Source organism: Chrysemys picta, chromosome 1 (assembly GCF_011386835.1).
Source record: "Chrysemys picta bellii isolate R12L10 chromosome 1, ASM1138683v2, whole genome shotgun sequence".
NCBI lineage: Eukaryota > Metazoa > Chordata > Testudines > Emydidae > Chrysemys > Chrysemys picta.
In genome coordinates, this window is record NC_088791.1 from 124,536,187 (window position 1) to 124,563,519 (window position 27,333).

Below are 27,333 nucleotides of genomic sequence, written 5' to 3' on the forward strand. Positions count from 1 at the left end.
GGGGGCATTGCTGGCACATGATGGCATATATCACATTGGCAGGTGAACGAGCCTCTGATGGTGTGGCTGATGTGATTATCATGACAAAAGTTTTTTCTCCTGCTGATAATAGCCCACCTTAATTGATTAGTATCATTAGAGTTGGTATAGCAACACCCATTTTTTCATGTTCTCTGTGTATATATATCTTCCTACTGTATTTTCCATTGCATGCATCCGATGAAGTGGGTTTTAGCCCATGAAAGCTTATGCCCAAATAAATTTGTTAGTCTCTAAGGTGCCACAAGTACTCTTCATTCTTTTTATTAGGTTTAGAGACTCCCGTAATAGGTGGTTTCTGTCTGTTTAATGTCTCAGAGGACAACTACCCTCTTCTGTATGTGGTCCAAGAAAGGGTGCTGCAATGTGGCCTCTCAGGTTGAGTCCTGTTACTGATTATATCCCTCTTTTGAGCTGGTGCCTCATGAAATCATGTCCTCCTTTCTTCTCCCCTTTTCTTTTTCCCTTAAGTGTATGTCTTAATTCTGCCCACCATCCACTTTTCTCTTCTCCCTATTCATCCCCTTCCTGTAGCAGAACAAATACCCTCCTGATCAACTGATGTTACAGAACTACAGAGATAAATTGGTGTGATTTTAAAAGTGCCAAAGGGATTCAGGAGCACAAGTCTCATTGACTTTGAACAGAATTGTGCTTCTGTGTCACTTAGGCCCTTCTGAAAATCCTACTCAGAGTCACTATTCTTCATTATTTGTATCGTGGTAGTGCCTAGATGCCACAATCAGGATACGTGTTCCCCTTGTGCCAGACACTGTACACACATATTGGTAAGACAGTTCCCCAAGAGTTTACAATTATCTGCAGTCATCGTACTCAGCCACCTGTTAATGAGGATATACCATATATTACTGGGTCATAATATACAGCAGTGTGAGAGACACTTACCTTTGATTAGGTCATATTGGAAATACAATAAAAATACTACAGCAAAAATAAGTTTCTTTTGAATATGTATTAATTTCATTTTTTTAAAAGTCAGTTTCCTACCATGTAAAGAATTAAGTTAAGGATTCTTTGGCTTCTCATCAAGCATTCTTTCCTTTTCTTCCTTTTTTTTTTTTTTTTTTTATAATCGATTTCATTTCACCTTTAAGTCTTCATCTGTAGCTGTCTGCGTGATTGTCTGTGACAAAGATTTATACTTTCCTGACAGTTGCAGAAACCTGTTTCAAATAACCAAACATAAAAAAAATCCCTACGATGAACTCTAATTGTTAGCTAGGTGTAATCAATTATTCTTAGTTTGTGTAGTCAGGTGTATATAATAAGCAGCAAACATATGGGAAGGATTCAGAAGGGTGATAATGCATGTAAACAAAAACATGTTCAACATGAATAATGCTTAATTTAATGGAGAAGTTAATTTCATGAATTTTTGTTTGTAAAGTTTTTGAAGTGGAAATACCTTTGCCTTCATGTTCACCACAGACGTTTTGACAATTAACTGTTTCAAACCATTGAAATAACAAAAACCTGGGTTATAATCTGCTTGGTATGAAAAAGAGATTGAACTGGATTCTGAAAGATACAATTTCTCAACTCATTTTGACGTGTTAAGGAACTGCTATTATTTCCTGGAATAAATTTTAAACTGACAGAGGACAAAAGTGACTAGCAGAGTCAAATATCAGAGTTTAATGAGGATCATCGGTGTCTGTAATTAAGTTGCATGTAACTGGATTTTCTGTGAAGATATTTACACCAAAAGACCTGGGATAACGTTTTCAAAAATACCCTTTCTTAAACAGGACTTAAGCACTTAGAAGCCTAGATTCCATTGACTTTCAAGGAGAGATTTCGGAGTGCCTTAGTCACTCTTAAAAATGGGACTTTTGAACCTGTCACTTACTCATTTCAGAAAATTTTACCCTTAGTCACAAAACCCTAAAATATACCAAGACCAACTTTTAAAAATAGGCACCGAAATGCAAACATGTGGGTGTCCGAATCTGCCATTAGGCTGGTATCTATCCATTTTGCATGCAGTGCACTCTTCCAACTGAGTGCTCCATTTCTGGTCTCATTGAAATAAATGGCTTAACTCCTTGTTAGCCATGTTGGAGCAGGCCCCCTGTACCATAATTTGAAAACTGCATCCAGTACATGTATGTCTCTGGCTCATCCTTATTCTCTCAGCCCTGTATATATGCAATATATCACAACACCCTTGAAATGTACCTATGGAAATGTGCAATAGGCACATAATGCAAACGGAAGGATAAATAAATCTAAAGAATAGTACAAAATTGTGTATGTTTTAGGTACCCCAAATTGGAGGCAACATCTTATGATAGTGGCAGAGATGTGGCAGCACAAAACAATTAGATCATTCCAAACCAACAGAAATTAACTAAATTATTCCAATTTGCACTGCAGAATAGCATTTCCCTGCACAACTCTGGACTCTTTGCTCTTCCATCTTTCACACAGGTATACAGGAGATGATGTTTTCACACTTCAAGTGTCACATCCTGGCAGGGCTGACGAGAGGGGGGAGAAGCCGCTACAAATTACCGGGGCCCGGCGGTCCGGAAGGGGACCTGGGGCCCGGCTTTCCCCCCCCCCCCTCGTCGGCCCTGTTTAGCCAGTCCGCCCTTGCTGGGGGGCCCGAAAAAATTTTTTCACCGGGGCCCGAACCCGCTCTTGGCGGCCCTGCATCCTGGTTAGGTTACACTATCGCTTTGAAGAAAGTACCATGATTTAGTGAACAATTAGCATCCCTTCTGAAATGATGTTCGTTTATAAATACAATTTGATGTCCAGACTGGGCATTTAGGTTTCATTGTAAAATAACTTTAACAAAAACCCTGCATCCCATACAGGCAAATACAACAGTCACACATGCATGCCTCTGCAAAGGGGCCAGCAGAGACTTTGGGAGGAGGTACAATGATCCTGGCAGTTTCATGAGATTTCCCAAAAGCAACAAGGTGAGGGCTGGATTATGGCCCCACTATCCTTTTGTGTTTGCCAGTTGAGCTCAGCTGCTGAATGTTGGAGTTTCTGCCCCGGCATGTGCTCCCACAGGCTCTTCAGGAATTCAGACCAACTCAGCCACAATGCCTCCAGGGATTCCTGCTGCAGTGTGGTCTCTGCTCATTCCCCCACCTAACATGGGCCCATGTTCAAAGCTGCCATATAGTCTTGGATATTTAATAATATGATAATTTTAATCACATTTCCAGCCTCCAGCCCAACCAAGACCATTGTCTGGAGCCAGTTCCTTGTCTCATCAGGTCAATGGAAAGTCCCAATGACTTAACTGGGAGTTAGATCAGTCTCCTGTTGGTACAGATGTGGATACAGTTTTTAGTATAATTTTAACACTTTGGTGCCATTAATAAAGGAGTATTTTTAGTGCTCTCTGTTCAGATTTGCTGTTATTTCTGCTTTCTGAAGTAGCCGATAGGGCTGGTAAAGAAAATTGTCATTTTTTTTAATGGAAAAATTGGGTTTGCAACTAAATGTAACTTTAACAAAGTGCCTGCTTTCCTTGAAATTTTTTTATTTTTTCATACAGGCAAAAACAAAAAATGGAAACCAAAACCATTTTTGTTTTTTTAATTAAAAAGTCAACATTTTTTAGGGAGAAGTAAAAATATTTTTACAAGCAGATGTAGTAGGCAATCATTTTAATGTATGAAAATGGAAATATCTAACCCCCAATGCCAGTATGTTTTGGTTTAATAATTAGCAACACCAAAGACATTACATAAGTTAAGATCAAAATATTCAGTGCTTAAAATTTGCACTGACTCTAGATTTAAAAGCCTAAATGTGGGTTTAGAGGCCTAGCTTTAGGCACTAGTTTTGAACATTTTGCTCTAAGCTTCTTAAAATGTAGCAGGGATGGATAAAAGAGTGTTTGCCTTAAATAGAGCAAATATGGTTTAATTGTTTTTAATTTAAAATCTCTTGCAAGGATCTTTCCTTTAAAAAGGAAATATTGGCAAGAATAACTCTAATCCCATCCTTTTGGATCAACTGTTTTTTCATTCCTCAAATATTTTTCATTCCCCCTCCACTAAGCAATGAAGATGTTCATTTTAATAGATTATTCTGTGGCCACTTACTAGAAACTAAGAGAGACGTTAAAATCCAGGAATGATTTTGCATCTTCCAGGTATAAAGTTTCACAGATAACGTGACTCCTTTCTCTCTCCTTTTAAATCTATGTTTATTAATCTTTCTTCTTCTTCAAAGGTTTTCTAGACTGGGTTCCTAAGAAAATGCAGAGGGTAGGATGTGTTGAGCTGCTGAACACAGTCCAGAGACGAATACAGCCACGACTTCATGTTTTTGGACATATCCATGAAGGTCAGCAAGCTTGTCTCTCTCTGATTTTTAAAACCAACTGCACCCAAGTCACTGCACAGTATGGCCAACATTTTCAAACTTGAGTTGTTAAGGATAGGCACCTAAATTAATGGACACTTCTGAAAGTCAGGCCACTTGTTTAGGTGAATAAGCTGCATATGAGTGTCTAACATTCAAGTATGAATATTTGGGCCTTGGCATCTCTGTTTCAATTTCCATATCTGTGAAATGGGGATTATACCTACAGTTCCATATGAACTACTGATCCAGTTGGTTCAAAACAAGGGTAGAGGTCTACTAGGTGACTACAAGTTAGGATTGCGGGATTCTATTTGTTGCTCCTTACTGAATCACTGTGTGACTTTGGGGAAATCATGTAATCTCTCGGCATCTCACTTTCTCTCTAAAATCCTTAGGGATTTCTAAGGTTTAATTACTGAGATCCTGGGTTAGAAGGGTCTAAATAAATACAAAGCTAAAATGAGGCTCCATAAAACTCTAGAGGTTCCTCCCACTCTTCATCCTAATACATGGTACATGCACAAATTATCTCATCAGCGAGTTCAGGATTCTCCAGCAACCTGAGACACTATCGTTTCTTCAATGTTTGTGTGAGTGTGTGTGTCAGAGCACTAGGGAGTCATCACTGGCTCTGTGAGGGTAAGATTTTTTTTTAACAGGTTAAATGTTCAGTGCACAGACCCACCAAGGAAGTTCTCTCAACCATTTGGCATTCAATTGGGGAATGAACTCCCTTCTTATAAAAACAACAAGGAGTCTGGTGGCACCTTAAAGACTAACAGATTTATTTGGGCATAAGCTTTTGTGGGTAAAAACCTCACTTCTTCGGATGCATAGAGTGCAAGTTACAGATGCAGGCGTTGTAAGGTGCCACCAGACTCCTTGTTGTTTTTGTAGATACAGACTAACATGGCTACCCCCTGATACTTGACTCCCTTCTTATAAATCATTAACTGGGATCAGTCTTACTCCCATTGAAGTCAATGGTCGTGGGATCATATTAACAATCAAAGAAAAGGGGAAAGAATACATCTTATGGTGTTTACTCATATCTTGCAAGGTGTACAGCCTAGAGTACAAGCACTGCCTATTCCTTGCGATGATAAGGCTGTCACTAGGTGATTTCTAAAGTGCTGTCAAATGTACAAAGTAAACAAATTGAATGCACAGAGAGAATGACTCTTCTCTAGATCACTTTCAGGTATAGCAGTCTTAGAGGTTACTTATAAGACTGTGTGAACAATTTTCAGACAAAACCCATTTTAAAATTGACATTATCCCTTTAGTTTATTATAGGCCAAGTAAATTTAAACTTGGTGTAAATGACCTGTTGTAAGCTCCTGTGAGGTAAATAGAGTTGCATCTGCTTACCCCATGTCTGAATTTGGCTCACCAAAGAAAAAACTGTTGACTCTCAAAGAATGGTAACTTATTTAGTTACCATTTCAGTCGCAGTACGTAGCAGAGTTAAGAGACAGGGAGTTCTTGTAAACTATCATAATTCAGAGAAAACAAATGGGAAACTGCCAAGCCTGTTTTGCTGTGGGATGGTAAAACTCCTCAGAGAAGAATTCCCAAGTAAGTTCTCACAGACAGCCTCTGCAAATGAATGTGCTCTTTGCAAAGTGAGTGCATGGTATGAACAGATGATATCCTCCCCTGACTAAACACAGCTACATCTACAGCAGTCATCTGCTAAATATCCAGGAGGAATAAAGAACTGACTGTTTCCTCCCCACTTCCTCCTCTGAACTGCTGCTACTGCCAAAAATGCCCCACCTGTCACCATGACAGGCAGCCTACAGTAATGTCATCTAAAATCCTATTTCCCATGTTCCTGCCAGGGCTCAGGTGGGGTCGTGATACAGGAGTCTCCATGATAGGAATGAAAAGTGCAATGTTATAAATCGTGCACAAAAATTAACATTTTAGTAACTGGGTACCATGGTGATTGGGTGTTTTAAGAACTTGGAGAGGGAGAGAGAACATTCTGAAACTTCCCCTAGCAATGTTAACTGCAATTCATGTTTATGTTCTGTGGTTCATGTTTCACAACCAACGATTGTTCGGTGGCAAACCACAAATGATTGGGAGAAATCTCTGTGACAGGAACCTGACAGAGTTTTCATCCTTGCTGAAGTCCTCTTGTAAGGTTTTCCATGAGCAGACTGCAGTTGGACCCACAGTTTGTAGCATTGAGTTTGTTGACTTTTTAAAGAAAATAAAAGAATCTGCTGTTATTTCATGGAGTTTGTGGCCCAAGAGAGTGTACATAGGCTGGACTCAATCCCCACTGAAGTCTATGAGGGTATGTCTACACTGCAGCGGGGGGCAAGCCTCCCAGCCCAAGTAGACAGCTTGGCTTGAGCTAGCACACTAAAAATAGCAGTGTGGCTGGTGTGGCTCCAGTGGACACTCAACCAGTCAAGCGAGCTCAGACTCAGGGGGTCAGGTCACCACTGCCTGAGCTGCCACAGCCACACTGCTGTGTTTGGTGCACTCACTTGAGCCCCACTAGTGCAAGTGTTTATTCGGCTCACTCCCAACTGCAGTGTAGACATGACATGGGAGTGTTGCCATTGACGTCAATGGGAGCTCAGTCAGGCACTTAGGTAATTACATGTACATGCCTAGAACTTCTCCAGTATGTTTAAGTGTACAACAACACACATTGGATCCAATCAAGTTCCCACTGAAGGGATTTGGAATGTCACCATTATCTTCAGTGGCAGTAGGATAGAGCCCATTAAAGACAGTTTCTAGTGAGCACATAGTTTTCAGATATTCAAACCTTGACATCAAACCGAGTTTTTTCATGCTAAGCCATGGCATACCTATATCCATGCCAAGTTGCGGATTTCATGCTTCTGCTGGTTTTGCTGAAGCCCAGTTGATTTTTTTTTCTTTTCATAAGTGATTAGAATTCTTTTATAATGGAAAAAATATGTTCATTTTTCCATAAGTCCAAAAAATGTTTCACTCAGCGTTTCTTTAAAAAAAAACAAAAAATTATCTTTGAGCAGAAACCAAGCCTAGGAAATATCAGCCCCAAAAGGTGACGGTTTCGACAAGTTCTGAATGTGAGATTTCCAACAAATCAGGGATTTGAGTGTGTTAAAGCCTGAAGTACAGCCTAGCTCCCACCCTCTTCTAAAACGGGAGAGAGAATATTTTTTAAAACTGATTTTCAAAGAGAAATATTAAAGTTACTAAACTTTTTTGTGAAGACTTCACATTTCAGTGGCTACAATATCACGCTACGTGTACACGCTGGAGAGTTCTCTTTGGCTTTCTTTTACAATCTAAAAGGATGCACAAATTCTTCTGTTACACAGGTATTATTACTACTCTCATGGAAGCTTCACTAGTATGACAGAGAGCAGAATATGGCCCTGTTAAATCCTTGAGCGTTTGGATGTAGCACTATTCAATGCCACTTCCATTTGTGGCAATATATGAGTGAATAATAGTAGTAACTAGAACTTGTTTTCTTTGTAGGCTATGGGGTAATGGCTGATGGAACTACTACCTATGTGAATGCGTCAGTGTGCACTGTGAATTACCAGCCTCTCAATCCACCTATAGTTATTGATTTACCTACTCCAAGGAACACATGATTGTTATAGGAATTTAATGATGTACCCATCACACAAGCAATTTTCTATTGCTGGCTAAGAAACATGATGATGAACTGTTCAATGAAGAAGCAAAGACCCTTTTTTTTTTCTTTTAATTCTTCACAACCAAATTTGAGTGATGAAAATGAATGGGAAGCAGACATTTTAGTGCCAATATCTGCCAGAAGCCGATTAAGGACTTTAAAATTTCAGCATTAAAATACTAGTGAATGCATTCCACGTATATATCGAGTAGGGAACTGGGGGTTTTTTTATATCTACCATATATTGAACTTATTAAAAGTATAAAGTCTTTTCAAAGGCGTGTTTCTTAAAGAATGTTTACAGTTTAAACGTGAATGTTTAGACTAGGGTGTAACCATTTAAAATATTTTCCAATGAGTATTTGGTAAAATCAAATCATGTTGATATTTTTGCTGAATAATATGGCAAATATGAAAAGAGTACAAGAATACACAAGTACTGTATTGAACCAATTAAAAGAAGCCAGTTATTATTGCAAATCCTTCTGAAGTTTGTGCACTTGCATGCTTTCAAAGCCAGTGCAGGAGAAGGTCCTAATCGCTGTTCTGTAATGCAGTCGCAACACATCTGGCATTACAGATGGAAGAGGAAATAGTGCATACTGCCAGTGAGTGGTAAACAGCTGAATGTTCTAGAAGGAAGATGGTGTTAAATGCAGTACAAACTCAGGCATTTGTAAGCTCTGAAAAATATCATTTCCCTTTTTTTCTTTAAAGAGTTCCATGTGGTTTAACATGAGAGCTGATCTGTGATTGGATTTAAAATAAAATAGGAAAGCTGTGATGTTCAGCAGTGGTTTTAAAAGGTAGCCTAGCGGGACTGTTTGGTTTAAAGAACTGGTAAAGGGATGGGCAGCCTCTCATAAGGCCACTGCTTTGAATTTGGCCCAGGTTGGGAATGATTAAAAGTCTGAGCTAATTCATCCCTGGGTTAACGCCCTTGACTTTGATGGAGTTACCCCAAGGATGGCCCTTTACCTTCTAATAGCTGTTCAGCAGCATGGATGAAATGAATGGCGAGCTAACTGCAATTCGTCCAGGCCAGGTGTCCACATCACAAGCCCCATCGTTTGCCTCCTTGTGAACAGTGGTAGTAGAGACCAAGAACTAAATGAACCCAGGCGACTGAAATCTTTTTTAACCCCTTGATACAGCCCATCCAGATGTGAGAACTAGCACTGCTCATGCTCTGTGTCTATGGATTCACAGAGGAGTTGAGTTGGCAGAGTTTTCATTCCAGCACTTTACACTAGCCCAAAAATTCACTTTAAAAAGCAAACCATGAAGTATTTTAACCCCCCAAATATGCCCTAAAGGAAAAGGGGCCTCTGTCCTGACCTTACCCAATTTCTCCAACTTCAAAGAAAGCAAAAGGAGACCTCTTGCCTTAACTGCGATTATCTGGGTATGATACTTTGGATATGGATTTTCAGAATTGTGGTACTAACAGGCTCTATGTGTTAAATAACCTTCACACACATTAGGCAAAGCTCATGGGTGAGGCATTCAGACACCGATGCTGGAGAAAAAAAACATGCATGTACCCAGTGCATGTGCAGAGCCCACATTTGCACACACAGATTATGTAATTGTGCATGTTAGTGCCCTTTTGCACGCACACTCACTCAATATGAAGACATAAATGTGAGCTTTGCATGTAGCAGCTGTATGTACATTATTCACATGCACAACTAGGGCCACTATTTCTGAAAGCTTGAGCCTCAAAGTCAAATCTGGGAGGGACACTAGGTTCATTTCCAATGCTTCATATGTGCAAAAACTCTTCCCCCACCTGGTGCTGGGAAGCAATTAAGTTTGAGCCTAGTAACTTTATCCAAACTGGTATGCCCAAAAACATGACATGCCACAAAGCTCTCATTTCTTGTAAGCTGTTCAGTGAATTAGGAACTAACATGGTTTGCTGCTCTTTGCTGAAACTAAAAAGCAAACAGTGGGTCCCATCCTGTAACCCTTTCTTATGTGAATGGTTTATATGCACGTGAGCGGTCTGCAGTAGATTTACATGGGACTATTTTTGCAAGAACTGTTTGTGTAAGGGTTGTAGGATCAGCCCACATCAGCAAGGCTGGAAGTTAATAGCCTATTACTGATTTTGACCATCAATGGGAAGAAAAATGATAGTGTGTCGTTAGACTAAAAGTGTCTTAACCAGTCACAATTCAAGTGTTTTATGAAACAAGTGTGGCAGGAAACTGGCTGTATGTTAAAGAAGTCTGAAATGTTTACATTCACTCTCAGCACTTGTCACTAAAATGTTAAGGGGGGGAGCTTTTATTAGCTGCAACAATATTTCTATGTCAACCATAAAACATGCTCTTAACAAAAAAAATTTCCTAAGGTATCTTCAAAATACTATGTATTTTATGTGAAAAAATTATTTGAAAGCAGCTGTTACTTTAAAGGTTATCATTAAAAGACTTGCGGCATGAAAGCTTAAAGGTTATTTAATCATTTTGGCATAACTTGATGTTGTAATTTTTTTGTCAAGCATGTTAGACAAATAAAATCTTCAAAAAAAAAAAAACAAGTTCTGTTTACATCTATCAGACATTCCATTTGGCATGGTAGTAAAATATTTACTGTAAAATACAGTACATCTGCCCTTTATTTTAGGTGTCAAAGCACTCCGTACTGTGGATCAGTTACCATACAAACCTAAAATCTACTAGTGGGAGATCAGCTGGACTTGAAGGTGTTAAGCCTTGTGCATGATTGTATACTAAACAATCTTGCAAGAGCTGTCATTGCAAGGATGTCTATGCATGCTGGATTAGCAAAAGATGTACTCTTTAATGCCTTCACCACTTTAATAGAGACTTCTTTGCCTTAGGGCAAAAAATAAAGAATGAGTTGGAACCGATGGTTGCAACAAGAGAAAAATAACTGTTTCTTGTAATTAAAGATCCCCATGGATGGAACATATGAAATCCTTCTATTACACAATATGGTGTTTTAGGAAAAGCTAATGTGGCTAATTTAGCAAAAATAGCTTTGGAAACTTTTGATGGTGGGGGTCCATAACTAGGATGCGGGTAAAACCCTTTGAGGAATGTATGAGTGTTGGAAATATTTGAGTGTATCATCAGTATGGACCTCAAAGAGGAGATTAAGAAAGATGCTCTCTTTTTTTTTAACTCCATTCCAAAGAATTAGTTACTTAGGGTACGTCTATACTTACCTCCGGGTCCGGCAGTAAGCAATCGATCTTCTGGGATCGATTTATCGCGTCTTGTCTAGACGCAATAAATTGATCCCGGAAGTGCTCGCTGTCGACGCTGGTACTTCTGCTCCGCGAGAGGAGTACGCGGAGTCGATGGGGGAGCCTGCCTGCCGCGTGTGGACCTGCGGTAAGTTCGAACTAAGATACTTCAACTTCAGCTACGTGAATAACGTAGCTGAAGTTGCGTATCTTAGTTCGAAGTGGGGGGTTAGTGTGGACCAGCCCTAAGGAAAGATTCTACATAGCTCCAGTTTTGAGAATGTGTGTGGGTGTTTTTTTTTTTAAATTTAAGAATGTTTAGCACATACATCAAGGCAATGGTTTGTGCTCCCTTTGTTAACTTACAGTGGGAGTTAATCAGCTAACATCACTCCCAGAGCTGTGCTGATGTCTCTCCACACTTTGAAGGAATGATGCTTTACCATAAGTCGGCAGTGTTGTTAAACACTATGGTTAATTTCAGTTCCTTTCCAAACATGGAAAGGATGGGGGGTGGAATATCACTACAGGCTAATGGATAAGGACAAACGTGATTTAAAGTCTCTCACACTCCTGGGGATGAGTGAGTGTTTTAACAACTAATTGGGAGAACGGGAAAGGTTTGGCTGCCAGGAAAGAGAGTTAGTTGAGACTCTGCAACCAAGCCCAGTCTGACCTGCTTTCCCCCATCCCCAGCCTCCCTAGGAATACACCTTCCTTCTGTCACCCACTTATCCTTGATGCTAGTTCCTGACATGTATCAAGCCTGGGAACTAGATGTAAGAAGATGGTTCTCAACAAGAACTGAAGCCGAAGACACAGAGAAACTGTTGCAGTCCCCAAACAATTGTTTGAGAAGTGAGGCTGATGTCAAGAAACAGTAGCTAGAGCTGTGATGCTCTAGACCTGCTGGGTTGGGTCTTGAATGTGTCAGACAATTTTGGGACTCGGTGGAATGGGCAGGAAAGCAGGAAGGGCTAGCCAGATAGCAGTGGGCTTGTTTGGCTCAAGGAAAAAGGAAGGACACAGACGTATAGAAGTCGAAGAAACATTGGAATTGTGCAAACCAATGGTCCAGCCCATCCAGGATCTTATCTCTGGCAATAGCCAATAGTTCAGAAGAAAATGCAAGAAACCCCTTAGTGAGCAATTCTGAAATAACCTGCTGATGGGGAAGGTTCTTCATTACCCTCATCAATTAGTGGTTGGTCTGAGGGTTTAGTATTTCTTCTGAAAAATATATGAAGCCTTATGTAACTCTGGCTGCTCTTACCATCTAGATAAATGCCTAGTCCGTTCCTGAAACCTACTAAGCTCCTTGACTCAAAGGTATCTTGGAGCAGTGAGTTGCTGTCACGGAGTCACAGGCTCAGTGCTCTGAATGAAGTCAGACAGGACTCTAGGATAGTCTCTCCCCCTGCAGAGCACACTTTCACCAGGGCAAGCACCTCCTGGGTCTGACCTCCAAGCATTCAGCACCCCAGTTCACACCATGAGCTTCCTGCAGTGAGTCCATCTGGATGGGACACCCAAAGGGGCCCTGCACCCCACCTCTGCAGTTAGCAGTGACTCTTAGCCAGCTTGGCAAACAGAAGGGTTTATTAGGCGTTGGGAACACAGTGTAAAACAGACCTTGTTAGCACAGAAATTAGGAACATTCAGCAAAATCCGCCTTGGGGAGATCCAGAGCCCAGGGCTCCCCCCGCCCTCAATTCCAAACTAGGAGACTGACTCGCTTCTAACCACCCAGCTTCAGTCATGCCCAGCTGCATGCTTTGTCTCTTTCCCGAGCAAACCGGTCACCTGTTCTCCCCCTCTTTGTTCTCCAACACCTTCGGCTGGCTCCTTGCAGAGGATGGGCTCTGGCCATCAGCTGCCAGGCTACAGAGTGTCGGCCATTCTCTGTGCCTAGTCAGCCAATCAGCAGTCACACCTGCCTGCTAGGAGTCTCAGAAATGATCACACACCCTCACCCCACCACCTAGATACTTGTGCAACACATAGGGGAAACTGAGGCACGCACACACATAGTATTCAGAGAAAACATTAAGAACATTCCCACTTTGTCACAGTTCCATAGGCTAATAATACACTGGGTGTTAAAAAAAAAGAGAGAAGAGTATTACCTTGTATCCATTTAAATTTGCTGCCCCCTCAGTTTCACTGAATGTCCTCTTGTTCTTGTATGAAGAGCGAGCATTAACAGGACCACTGATTTACCTTCTTTATGCTATTCATTATTTCATATGCTTGGATCGTGTCATCTCTTATTCATCTAGTATATAAATTATACAGTTGCAATCTATTCAATCTTTTTCCATAAGGAAGTGTCTCTCTACCAGTAAACATTTTTGTTGTCTGCCTCTGAACCCCTCTATTCCTGGTTATCCTGAGAGTGAAGTAGGTAGGCAGATTGCTGTATTTCAGATTAGGGTGTACCATTCATTTATATCATGACATTATAATATTTTCCATATGATTTTCTATCCTGGTTTTATGCACTTTAACATTGTGTTTGATATTTTTAACTGCTACTGCTCGCTGAGCAGAGGGTTTCATTTAACTGTCTATAATGATTTCCAGGTCTTTTTGTTTGAGAGGTGACATTTAATCTAGAATCCTGCAAAGTGCACAAGTATTTCAAATTATTTCTTTCAGTGTGCATTTGTCAACATGAAATACCCTTTGCCATCATGCTGCCTATTTCATGTACCATGTGCTAGGTGAAAACGTGAAAGCAGGGCTGGAGTTAGGGGCCGTGGTTGCTGGGCTTGGGGTGTTGTTTTTGTTGTTAGCAACAGAAAGGAAAATAGAATGTTTGAAGTAACATTGCAGGTATTCTGTATAAGGATTCATTTTTCACCAACCTCCTAGAATGTTCTGGACCTTTGTAGAATATTATGGAACCTTTCTGACTTTCTGAGAACTACATTTTCCTCCAACCTCCTGGAATGTTGTCAGCCATGCCCTTGCCAGTATATAAGATGCTGACACATGGGGAATGTTCGGACATCAATGATAAAGACCTCTATGTTGAATTGGACAAAATCCATCACATTTTGCCACACAGGAAGCACTTTCCATTCCAAGTTCTCCAATTCGTTCCTGATGCAGAGCCAAAGGACACTTTTCCTAATGTGTGGGTAACTTTGATGAGTCTGCTCACACTGGCAGTCACAGTCACGACTGGTGAGCGCAGCTTTTCAAAGCTCAGGCTCATTAGAACATATCTTCGATCAACGATGGCAAACGAGAGACTGACATCACTTGTTATTTTATCACTTGAAAATGCCATTGGCCAGTCTTTGGATCTCTCTGACATTGTGCTTTACTTCGCGAGGGCAAAGGTGAGAAAAGCGACCTTTTGAACTACAGGACTAGGGTTAACATTCTAAGGCTGTCACCTACCATAACACTATTTAATACTGGTCCACCCAATGTTGGTGCACAGTTCAATTTCTTGATGTTACCACATTTCAGTTAGTCTTCAAATTAAAAAGTTTCTATAAGCTTAGCAGAAACAATTTTTGTTTTTACTTATAAATGAATACATGAATAAATACAGATTTACAGAAGCTAGCATGCAAATTTATCATCTTATTTGACAGGGATAAATCATGCATGCAAATCGTTCATCAAATCACGAAATGGGCTACAAATGCAATAAAAAATAAGGTATTCAGAAGTTTAACAAATGGGAGGAGGTACCATTTGGTCTAGGGTGGTCCTGCATGAAAGGACTCCATGCTTGTAAAATTAATCTGGCTCTTTTATCAGAAGAACTATTGACAGAGATGCTGCAACTATAGATAGCATTCTAGCCATGTGCACACAGACTGACTTCCTGGTGCCTCCTCCAAACTCTTCTCGCCTGCAACCTGTGCTCCCCCCCTACAAGTTCCATGCACATTACTATCTCTCTCCTTTTACCATTTTTTGCTGTTGTGCTTTTTTGTGCTAGCATTTGCTGACGTGCAGGGACTAGAAATTACTAGTACAAAGCCCACTAAAGGGACATGGCCTTTACCACCAGCCCATTGGCCTCGTATTCCTTCAAGTGTGCAGGTCTTTGAAACAGTCTCCTATTTCTTGTTTGTATTGGTGGTGGTGGAGGAGTTGCTTCCACCCTATTGCTGCCTTCATTCTATTGGGTGGCATCCTGTAGTTCACAGACCTTGTTTCTTCTATCCTACACCAGGCCATCTGATGGCTGAGGCTTTTGCCATGTCTTCCTGGGTCCTGGCCTTCCTGTCTCTCTGAGTGTGTCAGCTGTCTGCTACTACTCTGCAGTATTCTTCAGTTATGTCTCTACCACTGTCCTGAGTCTATAGCTGCCTCACGTGGCCTGTGCCCCACTGCAGCTTAGATTGTTGCCTTTTGCCATTGCTTTGTATGGCTATTTGATAGCTGGACCCAGACCTGCTCCCCTGTATGCGTAGTGGCCTCAGGTCCTTGGCTTCTTTGACCCTTAGCTTGGTCTTCTCTTAACTATCTCTGTGTTCTGTCCATCATTCCTCTAGCTGGGCAGCAGCAGACCCTCGTGGAAGCAGAGTCTTCAGTCTCTGGCCCATCTTTCCCTGTGCGGGGCCCTTGGGAGGGTGTATTGCTATGATCCAATATTTCCAGATAGTCCCTTTATGTCTGTTAGTCTCTTGGCTGTCTTTACTGCCAACTCTGCCTTCCCATTGCTTTGTGGGCACTCAGAGGAAGCTGTCTTGTTCTCAAATTCCCATTTGGTCCTAAATCATTTGAATCTTGCTGCAGTGTTCCGTGGCCCATTGTCTGAGGGTAGCCTGTCGGGTATGTCGGACCTTTCAAAATTTGCCTTCACTTTCCTGAGCGCAGTTCTTGCCTGAGTGCCCTCTAGCTAGTCCACCTCCCAAAAACTGGAGTAGAAATCTACTGAGCACAAGCCATTTTGAAGCATCATGAAGAAGCCATTCTTGAGTGCATCCAAGTGACTACAACACATGTTGAGACTCCAGAGCTATGATGTGCAGATAAGCTCCTGCCTAGGAAAGTCACTACTGCTGGGAGATGCACTTGAGCAGGGCCTACCTTCCAGACTACAACACTGGTGGCTCTGTAGAACAAGAGATATAGTCTATCAACATTTCTGAAATAGCTCCGTATCTCTTACAGGAGGCTCCAAGGAAGCCAACAAGCGCTGAGCAGGATGAGGTGCTACAGGCACCAAAACAGTTCATACTCCAGGTTTGGCCAGATCTCAAGGAGCAAGTCACAGATGGTTGCCCCCTACTATCAGGCAAGAAATGTCCTGTGTGTACAAGGTGGGATTTTGTTTAAAGGAGACCAAGATGTAATCCCAGCAGATTCCAGACCTGACATCATGAGATGGATACACATTTCACATCTGGGTTTAGAAGAATGCCTGAGATGAGCTGGGGTGTGTATCTTCTGGCCAGCGCAAATGCCCAGTTGAGCGCAGTCAAGGATCAGCATGAGGTGAGCCAAAGAGTATAGCGCCAACAACAGAGAGAGACTCTACAACCTTATGAAATCCCAACCCGCCCCGGGAAAAGGTCTTCTTCACTTTTAATGATGGGAACAATATGGTCACATCTACCTTGTGCCCAAGGGTGAACTGATGGAATTATTCCTTTCCAAAGAGCACAACCCCTGCTAGCTCCTTTTCTATCTGAGCCAATCCCCTTTCTGTGTCCGGCAGGGATCTAGTAGCACATGCTATGGGCTGCTGCCTTTGCATCAGAGCTGCTCCTTCTGAGGCATCACTCTGTAGCTGTAGCTGCACCACCGGGTTGTAAAACATTAGGACTGGTGCTGCACTGTGTTCCCTGTAAGCTGCGCGGCCACCCAAGAGAGATTCAAGTGCCACGCAGTTGATTAGCAGAGCATGCACAGTCATCTGGCAGCATGTGTTCAGGTGCCCCTGCTGCTTTGCAAGGACCCTCCTGCTGGCTGTCCAGAGTGGAGGAGTGGGGAGGCAGATGTCAGGGTGTCCCCCTTCCCCCGCACTCCATCTCTGCAGAGCAGGGGAGAGGGGACAGCCTGGCTCAGGACTCAGAGCTGCTGCAGTCTGAGGACAGAACGACTCAGGGGCAGTGAGTGCCTTTCTTAAAGAGATAGTGCATGGTCTCTGAGACTTCCCCAGCAGTCAGCTCACACAGTCTCTGTCTCACTCTCTCTCTTTCTCTCTCCCCCTCCCCCGGGCTCAGGACAGAGCAGGAGAGCTTTCAGTGAGTGCCTTAAGGAGGCAGTGCATGGCGTCTCTCAGAAACCAGCAGCCAGCACACACACTGACTCTGTGTCACACACTGTCTCTTTCACACTCACCTCCCAATACATACTTGTATTATTGTTGTTGTTACTTCTTGGTACTTCCTGCAATGCACATATATTCTCTGTAATTTTATTCTTTCAAAGTGTGTTATTTTAGTGCTTTGACTGGTCTATGCATTTCATATTTTTTATTTCTCTTACACTTAAATTTAATTCTTTGAGTAGTGAGTTCTAAAATGCCTAACCTTTCCTGAGTAATTATCCATATGGTAACTTTTAAAAAATATATTATAGCTAGCTTTTTTGTTTCTACTGGTGGCGCACATCCACTCATTCCTCAGTGCACATAACAAAATGTATTCCGCGCATGGAATACTGTTGGAAAAAATTAGAGGGAACACTGGTGCTGCACTTATAATCTTCTTTACTCTTTCAAATGCCTTTTCTTGGGTGTCTGACTCTTCCTAGTCAATGTTACTGGACGTGAACTGTTCCAAGGGTTCACAGGTTTCTGATTAGAGTGTGCAGAATCTGGAAAGAGTTGGCCATCCCTATACATTTCTGAACTCCCTTCACGTCCTTTGTTCTAGGCATTTCCCTAAAGACTCAAGTTCTCAGGGTCCAGCTGGAATCCCTCAGAAGTCAACAGATGTCTGACGCAGGGGACCTCAGTTCACCTCTACTGCAGCTTGTCTACTTTCAGCCTAATATTCTGTTCACAGCTCCCAAGAGTTGCCAAAGCTTTGCTTCTTTTTTGACATCTCTTTCTCCTACAATAAGTATGCCCTCAGCTATAGTTCTGATGCCTGGGAATCGCTCTTGTGCCTGGTGGAACACCGCTGGGGCTGGACTGATGCTCAGAGGCATCCATATCCAGTTGTTCTGCCAAAAGATGTGAACAAGGTTGTCAAATGGCTGGATGGCTCATCTTGCTCAATATGCCAGACTCCATTCTTGACCTCACAGTGACCACTGTTGCCCTGGATAAATTGGGTAGTAGGTTCTTAATCACTGGTAATGGGTAATGTCCATTTTCTTTTCAATGCTCTGTTCGGTGCCTTTTGGTCTATGAGAATTGTTCATGTTATCTGCAGGTTTTCCCAGCACTATTATGCTTCTGATCCATTCTACACTAGTTTCCAGGGTTGTAATGATGTCTCTTCTTTGCAGACTTGCCAGTTCCTTCTTCAGTGGTTCCAGCAGGGCTAATGGAACTCTACATTCTGGTAGGCTCACAGGCTGCATGTGGGGGGCTACTTCTAACTTCACTTGCCCTCTAGGTGTACATCTCTTCAAAATATGTCCTTATATTCTGGACATGGCCCATGGTGACTCTTCTCCCTTCTCTCACATTCAGGATATTGTGGTACCGTATTGCTATCAAATGTATAGCTCGCATTGCCCTGCTGCCTACTATAAACTCCAGGTGATGTCTCTTGTTTCATGGGTTTCTTACTGACAACTTGCATTTGCCCACTGGCCTCAGAATGGTTTTATTGTACATTACCAGCACCTGGTCATATTTCTCCAGTCTAATATTGCTAATTATCAGTGTTTGCTGGGAGTGCATTGCAGCTGACTCCACAATCCATCTGGGACTGAACTGGCTGTTGATCTAATAGCATAGTTGCAAATATGCTATTTGAATGGCTGGCAGCCTTCTTTAGCAGTGCATGTATAATAAGGATCTCCAGATCTAACAGCTCATTGCAGATATCCTGGTCTTCATTGGAAATCTTTACACCATCAATCATTGTGTGAACTGCTGCTTGTTTCTCTGAGGGGTAGCTGCAAAATTGGAACATAAAGTACTACTACCGATAAGCTGGGATTCCTCTTTCTGCCTTTTGTGTTGCTTTCCACAGTGTATACACTGTACCATAATGCCTGTATTCTCAATCAGTCTCTGCCCTGCTTCTTGGGTTCCTTTAGCTTGAGCCTATGTTCTTGTTCTGCATTATCAGCTGTTATGGTTTTGATGCAGTTCAGCTGCCCTTGCCATTTGGAGGCATTTCTCCAGGGTGAGTTCTGTTCCTCTCAACAATCTCTCCTGTAAGATAAAAATCACACAGTCCATAAACAATCCTCTCTCTAATTAGGGGATCTTTAATGTCTCCAACGTTACATGTGGATGGAAGAGTCCTCAGCTCTGTAATGAAAGTATCCCTTCTTTGGTTTTGGGTAAAAATACCAGTTTCTGTTACAGTCTCATTCTGTCTGGGGACACAGAACTCATGAAATACTTTTATCAGCCATTCCAGTGTTTTGGGCATTATTCCTGGTAACAGAATCTCACTTATTGTCCTTTTTTGCCAACAAGATAGTACAAAAGATTTACCTTTGTTTTCTCTTATCTCTCTTGGTCAGCTCTGTATATAGATTCGATTCTTGCTTCTATGCACGTGGAAGGTTTTTTGTCTGAAAATTCAGCATTCCCAGTGTCGGAGTCTCTCCTTGCTGCTTTCTGCTCTGTTTCTAGGTGTTGTTTTGTTTGTTACCGCACTGTCCATTGCTGTGGATCTCACTAGACTGACTGCCACCACCATCTTCCATGGTGCTGTATGCTAGGTAATAACATGAAAGGACTTGTAAAACAGCTCTTTATTAAGAGAACTAATTTCAGAGATGTATCTGAAGTTAGCATTCTAGCCATGCACACAAAGACTGACTTCCTGGTGCTTCCTCCAAACTCTTCTCTCCTGCAACCTGTGCTCCTCCCTTCAGGTTCCATGATGGTTGGCACACTGCCCATTCATCTAGTTTTATTTGGACCCTCTGAAGTCTTCACCTCAAACATTTTATGTCACCTTCAGGTTAAGCCAACTAGCCATTCATCGCCTTTGATACCTGTATTAAACAACTCCTGAGGCCAGTATAGAAAGTTGGGAGGCACCCCAGTGTTAGCCTTGTGGCCATATTGTAAGCTGACCATTTACTTCTACTCTTTGTTTCCTGTATCTTTGCCAGTCTCTAACTGATGACAGTACTTTGGCCTCTCACCTCATGAATTGCTCCTTTTGCAAAGGACTTTGTCAAAACCTTTGCAATCGTCCACACACATTATACAAACCAGGCCTCTCCTACCCACTACTTTGACATGCTAAAAAAAATTGAGTAGATTAAAAAGGCAGGATTTTCCTTTACAGAAACCATGCAGCCCTGGGAGGGTTAAAACTGTGCACATGGTAGTTAACCCCACTTAATATCAGCTAAGCTAATGGAACACTGTTTCCATGCACCAAACCATTTTGCATTAATCCAATGCAATTGTGCCTGCTTAACGTTAACTGACAAGCTGTTTCCTGTCCGCTGAAAATAACAGATTTCTTGCTCACAGAGAACTTAGCGTCAATTATTGCATGCGGTGATGCAATGGCTTTTTTTCCAGCCTAATTGCATGGTTTATGTAGAACAATGATGGGAATTAATGGCATGGGCAGGTTGGGATGGCTATTTCACTTACTAGCATTACACAGAGGGTTTTTTTTTTAAAAAAATGCTTTCTGCTTTGTTGATATTAATGTGCAGCTCGGGGAAGGTGAGCTCACTTATGGGAAAATCCTGGATAATATAAAAATGCTGCAACAAACTTAATATTAACGTTAAGCTGATGCCTGTATCAAAAGGAAAGGATTAATAAAAAAATAAGCTCAGACTCTGAGCCTCAGGAACAGGAAAGCACCAGTCAGTGCCGGACCAAAGGAGAAGAAAGCAAACATGGCCTTATGTCACCTTTAGACCAGTTCAGCTCCAGCACACTTAGAGCAGCCTCAGGGCTACTCAAATGGGTTGGTAATAACCCCTCAAGGGACTGTCTGGCTAAGTGGGGGATCAGCTGTTGTGCAGCAGCAGCCTGGAAAGCCTCTTGTTTGTGACCCCCTCAACAGGCCGCCTACCCCAGGGGCTGTGAATGGAGATAGTGAAGCGCTACAACAGAGGTCCACCAGTGCAGTGTAGCTGGGTTTTAGTGGGGACTAGGATCTAGCCACTAGAAATGGAAATGTGTCTTCTTAGATTACAATGGGAACGTGTAGGAGGCTAAATTTTCCCTCAGTTGCACTGGGGTAAATGTGGGATCAATCCATTGGCCACCCTAGGTTTATAGCTGGGTGCATTTGGGCCCTGTGATTGAAAAAAAATAAATAAACAGCATATGACCAAACAGATAAATTACTACATCACTTCCATTTTCCATTTCAGCTAAATGAAATGGTGTCTCCGCAGATACAAGCAATGCACACACACAACAAACTGGTAGGCTCCAGCCTTGCCTTGCCCTCTCCTCCAGAGGCACAGCATTAAGGCCTGGTCTACACTAGGAGGTTATGTCGAATTTAGCAGCGTTAACTCGAATTAACCCTGCACCCGTCCACACAACGAAGCTATTTATTTCAACATAGAGGTCTCTTTAAATCGATTTCTGTACTCCTCCCCGACGAGGGAAGTAGCGCTAAATTCGACATGGCCATGTCGAATTAGGGTAGGTATGGATGGAATTCAACGCTAATAGCTCTGGGAGCTATCCCACAGTGCACCACTCTGTTGACGCTCTGGACAGCAGTCCGAGCTCTGATGCTCTGACCAGCCACCAGCCACACAGGAAAAGTCCCGGGAAAATTTGAATTCCTTTTCCTGTCTGGCCAGTTTGAATTTCATTTCCTGTTTGGACATCGTGGAGAGCTCAGCAGCACTGGCAACGATGCAGAGCTCTCCAGCAGAGGTGACCATGCAATCGCAGAATAGGAAGAGGGCCCCAGCATGGACTGATCGGGAAGTCTTGGATCTGATTGCTGTGTGGGGCAATGAGTCCGTGCTTTCGGAGCTGCGATCGAAAAAACGGAATGCGAAGATCTACGAGAAGATCTCAAAAGCCATGATGGAGAGAGGATACAGCCAGGATGCAACGCAGTGCCGCATGAAAATCAAGGAGCTGAAACAAGCGTACCAGAAGACCAAAGAGTCAAACGGACACTCCGGTTCCCAGCCCCAGATGTGCCGTTTCTATGAGGCACTGCATTCCATTCTACGTGTGGCCGCCACCACTACCCCAACACTGTCCGTGGACTCTGATGATGGGGTATTGTTGACGGCCGCTTCCTCGGAGCTGTTCGCGGATGGGGAAGATGAGGAAGGAGATGAGGAGGACGAGGCAGTTGACAGCCCTTTCAACGCTGATTTCCCCGACAGCCAGGATCTCTTCATCACCCTCACGGAGATCCCCTACCGACCCTCCCAAGGCGGTAACCCGGACCGTGAATCAGGGGAAGGATCTGTAGGTAAGTGTTTTAAACATTTATTTTGAACAGAATAGGAATGGTATCTTAACAATGGGTTTTTCATGATTAGTTTGCCCTAGGCGCTTTAGTTTTTAGTCCTTGCCAGTGCAGCTACTGAAAAATTCTGTCAATATGTCCGGGGATGGAGCTGAAATCCTCTTGGGACATCTCCACGAAGCTCTCCTGGAGGTATTGTGAAAGCCTTTGCATCACATTCCTGGGGAGAGCGGCCTTATTGCATCCTCCATGGTAGGAAACTTTTCCACGCCAGGCTAGCAGCAAGTACTCCGGGATCATTGCTTCGCAAAGCATGGCGGCATACGGCCCTGGTATTCACACAGCATGTGGTCTTTCTCTGTCTCCGAAATCCTCATCAGAGTAATATCACTCATGGTGACCTGCTTTGAATTAGGGGAATGTTAGTATTGGGACTGATTGCCTGTTCCTTTACATAACTGTAACCGGCGGTTTACAGCCACGCGATGGAGGCGGGACAGGGGCAGCATGCAGGGATCTTTCCCGGGGACAGCTGCGAGGGGGGTGGGACAGGGGTAGAGTTCATGCTGGCCGGATTGCCGGCAGCAGGAACTGGCCAACACTAGGAGCATTGCTTGGAACGTGAAAGGAGGGCACTGCTATAAATTAAGCTTTAAGCAGCCAAAAGTCTACAGCTTACCATGTCCGCCTGCTAGCCGAATTCCATTGTCCGGCCCCGTTTGTGTGATCTGTACAGCAAGACCCCAGGCACTCAATGGGAAGGCCGAAAATTCGACCTTGTACTGAGTGCGCATGTGATAGATACTGTGCATGGTCTTGTTCACAGAGAAAGACTATATTCATTGTTCTCAAAACTGTATCTTTGTGAGGCATTCACTCCCTTTTTCCCATCCCACAGCTGCGAGTGTCTCCCGAGCTACCCCGGCATCCCCCTCCCAGAGGCTGGCGCAGATCAGGCGACGAAAGAAAAGGGCACGGGACGAGATGTTCTCAGAACTTATGGGCTGCTCCCGAGCTGAGGCGGCACAGCAGACCCAGTCGAGGGAGAACATGTCGCAATACCGCGATCACACAGCGAACGGGAGACAGGTGGCAGCAGGAAGACCAGCAGGCAACTCAAACGCTGCTTGGACTAATGAGGGAGCAAACAGACACGCTCCGGCGCCTTGTAGATGTTCTGCAGGACCGGAGGCAGGAGGACAGAGCCCCGCTGCATTCTATCTCTAACCGCCCTCCCCCGCCACAAACTCCCATCCTCCCACCCCACCCAAAGTCCCAAGAAGGAGGGGCGGCAGGGGCTGTGAAAACAGTCACTCCACCCCTGCAGACTGCTCAAACAGCAGAAGGCTCTCATTCCCAAAGATTTGATACGTCCTTTCATTCACTCCAAAAGCACTTCACCCAAGCCCCCGTCCCAGTTTCATCCCCTAACTGTGTAGTTGTTAATAAAAAATATGTTTCTGTTAATTACTGTTTCCGTCATGTTCTTTTAGAGGAGAGTGTGTTTGAAGGGGGGGAAGAGGGTTGGTAATTGGAGAGGACAGTCACCTGTACCAGGTACAGACACGGGGACAGATTCAGCAGAAGGTCACACACACATTGCAGTCACTAGGCACCCTGGTCAGTCTGGGAGGTGGTTTTCATGTTCTGTGTGGGGGAGCTATGTGAGTTTGTGGCGGGGGAGGGCGGTTACAGATCTTATGCAGCGGTCCTTAGCCTGGATGATAGAGCCACACAGCAGGGGATCTGTAACCGCCCTCCCCCGCCACAAAGTCACATAGCCCCCCCACACAGAGTCCCGAAAAGGAGGGGTGGCAGGCTCCGTTGAAACAACCAGTCCACCACTGCGGACCGCTCTAGGAGCAGGAGCCTGTCATACCTCAAGTTTAGAAGCGTCCTTTCCATCACTACACCCGCTCCCCACCACAGTCTGCGTCCCAGTTTCAACACTTTACCACGAAATCCTTAATAAAGAAAACGGTGTTTGTCATAACTATAAAGGGAAGGGTAACAGCCCTCCTGTGTACAATATTATAAAATCCCTCCTGGCCAGAGACTCCAAAATCCTTTTACCTGTAAAGGGTTAAGAAGCTCAGGTAACCTGGCTGACACCTGACCCAAAGGACCAAAGGGGACAAGATACTTTCAAATCTTGGTGCGGGGGGGAAGGCTTTTGTTTGTTTGTACTCTTTGTTTTGGGAGAGTTCGCTCTTGGGACTAAGAGGGACCAGACATCAATCCAGGCTCTCCAAATCTTTCTGAACAAGTCTCTCATATTTCAAACTTGTAAGTAAACAGCCAGGCAAGACGTGTTAGTTTTTATCTTTGTTTTCTCAACTTGTAAATGTACCTTTTTGCTAGAGTGTTTATCTCTGTTTGCTGTAACTTTGAACTTAAGGCTAGAGGGGGGTCCTCTGGGCTCTAAGTTTGATTACCCTGTAAAGTTATTTCCCATCCTGATTTTACAGAGATGATTTTTACCTTTTTCTTTAATTAAAAGCCTTCTTTTTAAGAACCTGATTGATTTTTCCTTGTTTTTAGATCCAAGGGGGTTGGCTCTTGATCCACCAGGAGGGGGTGGGAGGAAGGAGGGGGGATGGTTAATTTCTCCTTGTTTTAAGATCCAAGGGGTTTGGATCTGTATTCACCAGGGAATTGGTGAAGAGTCTCTCAAGGCTACCCAGGGAAGGGAATTAGCACTTTGGGAGTGGTGGCAGCAGACCAGATCTAAGCTGGTAGTTAAGCTTAGAAGTTTCATGCAGGCCCCCACATTTGTACCCTAAAGTTCAGAGTGGGGAAGCAGCCTTGACAGTGTTAATGAACAAAGTTTCATTTATTTTATTTTTAAAGGTGTGTAGGAAGGGGGGCAAGGGGGGGTGGTAATTGGAGAGGATAGTCAACATTAACTGGGTAAAGAAACGGGGGCAGGTTCAGCTTCTGTTTAAACAAATGTAATAGTCACAGGTTACCCTGCTCACTCTGGAACCTAGCTTTCAAAGCCTCCCGGATGCACAGCGCGTCCCGCTGGACTCTTCTAATCGCCCATCTGTCTGTCTGGGCATAATCAGCAGCCAGACGATTTGCCTCAACCTCCCACCCCGCCGTAAACATCTCCCCCTTGCTCTCTCAGAGATTGTGGAGCACACAGCAAGCTGCAATAACAATGGGGATATTGGTTTCACTGAGATCAGAGCGAGTCAGTAAGCTTCTCCATCTCCCCTTTAGACATCCAAAAGCACACTCCACCACCATTCTGCACTTGCTCAGCCGGTAGTTGAAGAGTTCTTTTTCACTGTCCAGGGCGCCTGTATAGGGTTTCATGAGCCAGGGCATTAGCGGGTAGGCTGGGTCCCCAAGGATCACTATAGGCATCTCCACATCCCCAAGTTATTTTGTGGTCTGGGAAGTAAATACCTTCCTGCAGCCGTCTAAACAGACCAGAGTTCCTGAAAACGCGAGCATCATGAACCTTGCCCGGCCATCCTACGTTGATGTTGGTAAAACGTCCCCTATGGTCCACCAGTGCTTGCAGCACCATTGCAAAGTAGCCCTTTCGGTTAATGTACTGGCTGGCCTGGTGGTCCGGTCCCAGAGTAGGGATGTGAGTTCCATCTATAACCCCACCACAGTTTGGGAATCCCATCGCAGCGAAGCCATCTATGATCACCTGCACATTTCCCAGGGTCACTACCTTTGAGAGCAGTAGCTCAACGATTGCGTTGGCTACTTGCATCACAGCAACCCCCACGGTAGATTTGCCCACTCCAAATTGGTTCGCGACTGACCGATAGCTGTCTGGCATTGCAAACTTCCAGAGGGCTATGGCCACTCGCTTCTGGACAGTCAGGGCTGCTCGCATGCGGGTGTCCTTGCGCTTCAGGACAGGGGACAGCAACTCACAAAGTTCCAGGAAAGTTCCCTTACGTATCCTAAAGTTTCGCAGCCACTGTGATTCATCCCAGACCTGCAGCACTATGCGGTCCCACCAGTCCGTGCTTGTTTCCCAGGCCCAGAATCGCCGTTCCACAGCATCAACATGACCCATTGCCACCATGATGTCCACGGTGCGGGGTCCCGTGCTTTGTGCTTTGTCTGTGCCCCTCTGAGACTTAATGTCCTCACCGCGCTGCCGTAGCCTCCTCGCCCGATTTCTCAGCATCTGCCTCTGAAAAAGGTGGATGATAAGGTGCAAGGTGTTGACAACGGCCATAACTGCAGCGATGATCGCAGTGGGCTCCATGCTCGCAGTGTTGTGGCGTCCGCGCTGTCAATCACCAGAAAAGTGCGCGAACTGATTGCCCGCCGGCGCTTTCACGGAGGGAGGGCGGGAGTGAGGGTTGAATGACGACAGTTACCCAAAACCACCCTCAACACATTTTTTGCCCCAGCAGGCATTGGGGGCTCGACCCAGAATTCCAATGGGCAGCGGGGACTGCGGGAACTGTGGGATAGCTGCCCACAGTGCACTGCTTCCAGTGTCGACGCTTGCCCAATTAGTGTGGACTCACAAAGTCGAATTA

At 43.8% G+C, this 27,333-nt stretch overlaps 1 protein-coding gene across 10 annotated transcripts in view; it reads left to right on the forward strand.

The window, feature by feature from the left end:
* MPPED1 (metallophosphoesterase domain containing 1) overlaps positions 1–10,604 on the forward strand; it is a 76,808-nt gene extending 66,204 nt beyond the window's left edge. For all 10 annotated transcript variants that reach the window (XM_042848247.2, XM_005296705.4, XM_065569686.1 and 7 more), the window contains 2 exons: positions 4,264–4,377; positions 7,897–10,604. In XM_042848247.2, coding sequence (XP_042704181.1) covers positions 4,264–4,377; positions 7,897–8,015 — 233 coding nt within the window. In that variant the 3' untranslated portion in view covers positions 8,016–10,604. The remainder of the gene's footprint in view (positions 1–4,263; positions 4,378–7,896) is intronic.
* Positions 10,605–27,333: the final 16,729 nt, after the last annotated feature.